The 5,372-nt window shown below is 48.4% G+C and overlaps 1 protein-coding gene across 1 annotated transcript in view; it reads left to right on the top strand.

The window, feature by feature from the left end:
- The window catches only part of ECHDC3 (enoyl-CoA hydratase domain containing 3), a 23,320-nt gene that overhangs the window by 11,196 nt on the left and 6,752 nt on the right, over nt 1-5,372 (top strand). Inside the window, exon 4 of the mRNA XM_030889050.2 lies at nt 2,661-2,863. Within this exon, the coding sequence (XP_030744910.2) occupies nt 2,661-2,863 (203 nt within the window). The remainder of the gene's footprint in view (nt 1-2,660; nt 2,864-5,372) is intronic.

The raw sequence follows: 5,372 nt of genomic DNA, 5'->3' as shown, positions 1-5,372 counted from the left end.
TTTTCAACTAATCAGACTCACTAACTTTTTATAAGTAACTTCAGTTCATCACGTAAAGACATGCATAACACACAGAACTTAAACAGAATCTCTTCTCCTTTTCATCAGACTTTAGAGGGAGGTCCTTGTACGTGCTGCCCCTTGTCAGTACAGCCCCTGAGAACCTTGCTACTGTTGTACCAGAGTACATCCCTTACCATCCAGTCAAGACTGACTCGTAGCAACTCTGTAGGACAGAGCAGAACTGCCCCAGGGGGTTTCCAAGGTTATAAATCTTCACAGACGGAGACTGCCCAGCTTTCTCTTGTGGACTTACTGGTGGGTTCGAACTACTGACTTTTGCTTAATGGCCAAATGCTTAGTCACTCCATATACTCGCTCACTGCCATCGAGTTGATTCTGACTCATAGTGGCCCCACAGGACAGGGTAGAACTGCCCCTGTAGGTTTCCGAGACTAACTCTTTCCAGGAGTAGAAAGCCTCATCTTTCTCCCAAGGTGAGGCTGGTGAATTTGAACTGCTGATCTCCCAGTTAGCAGCCCAACCTGTAATGCACTATGTCACCGGGGCTCGTGGACCTTCTGAATTCATGAACAGTTCGTTAGATGCATATGGGCCTTCTTCTGGAGAGAGGGTTGTTAGCATTTATCCAGTTCTCAAAAGATGACCTCCCTAAAGAGTCAAGAACCACTGCAGTGGAAGACATTACCCTATCCTGAAATACATCATTGATGTTTATTGCGTCCTGAGACTAACAGACATTAAGCAGCCCTGAATATAAGGCTACACTGTCTTAGGCAGAACCTTCCGTTAGTGGTGGTCCTTCTCCTTGGATGGCTGCTCTGGGGCAGTGAGCCCAAATTTCCTTGGGATCCTCTCCCTTGCCTCCGGAAGTTCCCAGAGCTATATTTTCTAGCATGAAGTTACCATAGCAACACACTCTTTACTTTCCCTCTCCGAACCTTGGTGATCTGGTGATTAAAAGAGGAAGGGGGGACCAATCGCAATGATCGACACATAACCACCCCACCCCCGCTCCAGGGGGATGAACAATGAAACTGTGGGGGAAGGGAGATAGCAGTCTGTGAAAGATATGAGAATAATAATGATTTATAATATATCAAGGGATCACCAGGGTTTGGGGGAGGGGACAAAAGGAACTGATACCTAGGGCTCAAGAGAAAGTAATTGTCTAGAAAATAATGATGGCAACATGTGTACAAATATGCTTGATACAATTGATGTAAGGATTGTTATAAGAGCCCCCAGTGAAAATAATCTTTTAATTAAAAAAAAAAAGAGGGTTCTTTTCTCATGGGGTTCTCAGAAAGACCAAATTTTACAATCTGGTCCAACTTAAGACAAATTGGTCCTTGTTTTGGAATCCTTGAGGGGTGTAAATGGTTAAGCACTCAGTTCCTAACTGAAAGGTTGGCAGTTCAAACCCACGAGCGGCACCTCAGGAGACAGGTCTGACACGCTGCTTCTGAAAGATCACAGGAGCAAATCCCAACTACTGTCATCAAGTGGATTCCCACTCACAGCGCTGCGATAGAACAGGGCCGAACTGGCCCTCTAGGTTTCCAAGGGTGTAACTCGTTCATGGGAGCCCGCAGTGACTGGTGGATTTGAACAGCTGACCTTGTGGTTAGCAGCTCAGTGCGTAGTCCACTCCGCCACCAGGGCCCCGTGAAGGTCACACAGCCCTTGGAAGCCCCTCGGGCCCAGTCCTGGCCTGGCACACTTGGTGTCAACCTGAGTCAGCAACAGGAAGCCGTAACTGACAAGTGCAGCACCCACCTGGCTTGCTTTATATTTTGTTTTTACTTTCACCGTTTTATGGACATAGAATGCACAGGTCATATAATTCACTGGTTTAAACATATTAAAAAAAGGTGTGCAATCGTGACCAATCAATTGTGCACGTGTGCAATCAATTTTAGAGCTTTTTTTCTTTCTTGTATTCATTAAAAGCCCTTTGTATCTCCCCAACCTCCCCTGCCAGAATCCCCAGAGACGATGAATCCAGTTACTCCCTCTATAGATGACTAATCCTGCATTTCACCTAAAGAAAGTGAAAGCAGTAACAACAATAATAAAATAGAGCAGAGAAAAGCCTCAATTGAAAAGATAACAGAAAAAGAGAAAAGATAACAGAAAATAATAAAAACCAGCTAATTTGAAATGTGTCAAAAAGGAGAACGAACACGTGATAGAGTATTACATGTTAACCTTACTGCGTCGGCATCAGTCTGCTTCCAGTGCACTCTGCGTGGTAACAAGGCTGTTCACATCAATGGTCAGAGGGGATCCTCTGGAGGCTTCGTCCACATGGGGACCCTGCAAATGGAGTTTGGGCTTCACGGTCATCCACAGCCTTCTGCAAATGGATGCTCAGAATTTAAGCTCTAATTCCATTCCCTCCTCTAGTATTGGATTTTATTACTTACAGTCCTTGGATCACACAGGCTGGTGTGCTTCTTTTGTGGACTTATCTGAGTCCACTCCTTTCTGCGTCCTCCATGCCCCTTTTTCTTAAACTGCTGAGACAGTGCGCGTGAAACGTGCTCTGCAAACAATCCAATTGGGTACAAAAAGAGGTGTCAATGTCATACCACACAGTTGGATTGGAGTGAACTGGTGTGTGCTTCCTCCTTCAGGTCATGATGCAGATCCAGAAGCACCCTGTGCCCATCATTGCCATGGTGAATGGCCTGGCCACAGCTGCTGGCTGTCAGCTGGTGGCCAGCTGTGACATCGCGGTGGCGAGCGACAAGTCCTCTTTTGCCACTCCTGGTGTGAACATCGGGCTCTTCTGCTCCACCCCAGGAGTTGCCTTGGGAAGAACAGTGCCTAGAAAGGTAATTTCACTACCTTCGGCCCCTTCTCTAATCTTCTAGCCCTTGTGGTGATTAGTTTCTGAATTAGCACGTCAAAATGCCACTTGTATCAAAGCAAATCCAGTTAGTTGCGCCAAATGGTCCTTCTAATGCCTTTGGACTGGAAGCCTGTTCCTGTGTAGCTTCTTTCTCCACCTCCTGCTATCCAGGTAGTGGCCGCTCATAGCGACCCTATAGTGCAGACTAGAATTGTCCCATAGGGGTTCTGTACATCTGTACAGGAGCAGACAGGCTCATCTTTCTCCCGAGGAGCAGCTGGTGGGTTTGAACCACTGATCTCATCCTTTGTAGCTCCAGTGCTTAACCCTCCATGTCACCAAGGCGCTCAGCAACTTACAAGGGCCCTTAGACATTGACTCGTGAAGTTATCACACTTCTTTCGATCTCGCATTCTCCTCAGTTGGACGAGTTGAATTTCAGTTCCACGGCATCGTTTTGGTAGAAGACCATGTTTGTAATCTTACTTGAACGACAACCGCACTGGCTGGTGGCCCATGAGGTATAATCGCGTGCTGCCACAGGACCAGTCTCGTGAGGCTAGACGAGTAGCGTGACTGGCTTATTGTGAGTGTGGTGATCGTCTGACTTGCTCCAGAAAGGCTCTGAAGTGGCTGTTTTCCTGCAGGCGTCTGGTTCACTGCGGCTGCATTTCAGGAGCAGGGGTCGCCTGTGCGTGGCAGGCTGGATCTGCTCAGGATGGACCCGTGTTCCCAAAGCAGTTTTGTCATTGCAAACCCCAGCGAAAGCCGTTTCCTCATGAAGCTTGATTTCTTCCTATCACGTTCTAAACTGATGCTCTGGCTGTCTAAGGACCATCCCTGAAATAGAAGCCAGTAGTATCCTTGCTCTAGGGGAAAAAGGAAATAAGCCTTCATTCTCGACTGGAAGCCTGTGAGAAAGGAACCCAATTGCCCACCTCAGCGGCCAGTAGGGGCCCAGGTGGGTTCAGCCTCGGCTCCGATGTGACACACGGGCCTGGTACCACAGGAAGTAGGCCCTGGGGAAATCAGGCCACAGGACCCAGGGCTTTAGGGATGTTTCCCTTTCTTTCATCATTTACTCTCTCTGCCATCAAGTCGATGTAGAACTGTACCCGTTTAAGAGAGTAGAGAGTGTGGCTAGAGGTTTCGAACTGCTGACCTTGCTGTTAGCAGCCCAGAGCATAACCACTGTGCCACCAGGGATCCTTCTGCAAGTACACACATGTCTGAAAATCAGCTGCTGGTGGGCTCTGAACCGCAAAAGACTATGAACCGACAACAGCTGGCTAAGATGATGTCTCGGCATGAGGCCATTTTGGATGGCTACGTGGAAATATATTCAGCCAGTAAGTAGACTAAGATGCATTGCAAAGGGTTTATTAATAAAACAGCTTATACTTGGGCAAGTCAGACCACGAGACCTTTGCGTGGTGAGAAGGGGTGGTACTGTTTTGCCAGCCTGACAGCTGTTTGTCTTCCTCAACACCGACATGCTGAGAAGCAATGGCCCACACGAAGGAGGGGGACACCTTTAACACGGCATTACCAGCAGGCTAAGTACCCATTCTTTCCCAAAGACAAATGAAACAGCTCTGAAATCAGGACTTATCGTAATGAAGGAGTCCTAGAAACGGAAACATGACTGCAGATCCCATTAGGTGGCCTGCTGGCACAGGGGCTGAGCATGAGACCGCTCACCACAAGGTTGGAGGTTCAAACCCCTCAGTTGCTTTGCAGAAGAAAGGTGAGCCTAGCTGCTCCCGTGAAGATCGGCAGTCTCAGAAACCCTGGAGCGCAGGGCCTGCCCTGCCCTGAAGGGTCGCGATGAGTCAGAATGGGCGTGACCACAATGGGCTTGGGTTTGGAATATCATATCTGGCACATTTTAAATTAGCTTTGAACAAAAATGGGGGGGGGCATAAAACCTTTCAAAAGCAAGCATTAGGTTTCATAGAAGCCAAATTCTCAGCACCACATTGCATAATTGCCCTGAGTGGCAGATTAACAGGGCGTTATAAGAAGCAAAGTTGCTTTTCGCACCCAGGGCCAAGCCTGCTCCAGAGGCTGAGCACGGAGCCCCTCTGTGGTCCCCTCAAGCTCCTGGACTGTGTTCCTAATGGTCCCATCCCCAGAACACCTGGGAGACAATTGTGGCCGTCTGGTTTTGCAGTCTACAGAGTAGGGTTTTTTTTGGGGGGTGGGGAGTGGGGTCAGCCATCTGAGGGTGCAGCAGGAGATGTCTGTACACGCTGGGCTCATTACGGCTGAGCTGCTTGGAGGCACACACACGGGCACGAGGCTCGGGGTGAACACTAATGAGCCAAAATCACAGCGCCGGCAGCAGGAATTCAGGAGGGGGAACGTCTGCACCGGAATGTAAGGGCTTTGCCAAATTCCCCAGCAAATCTGCTGATCTGACCTCTCACTGTGTAGACGGTTTCAGGAGAAAAAAACAGAAATTCATAAAACCCCGTCTCTGCTGGTAAAACCC

The sequence above is a fragment of the Echinops telfairi genome, unplaced genomic scaffold (genome assembly GCF_000313985.2).
Source record: "Echinops telfairi isolate 266 unplaced genomic scaffold, ASM31398v2 ScPeMD7_7473;HRSCAF=8511, whole genome shotgun sequence".
Lineage (NCBI taxonomy): Eukaryota > Metazoa > Chordata > Mammalia > Afrosoricida > Tenrecidae > Echinops > Echinops telfairi.
This window is presented reverse-complemented; position numbering and strand designations above follow the sequence as displayed.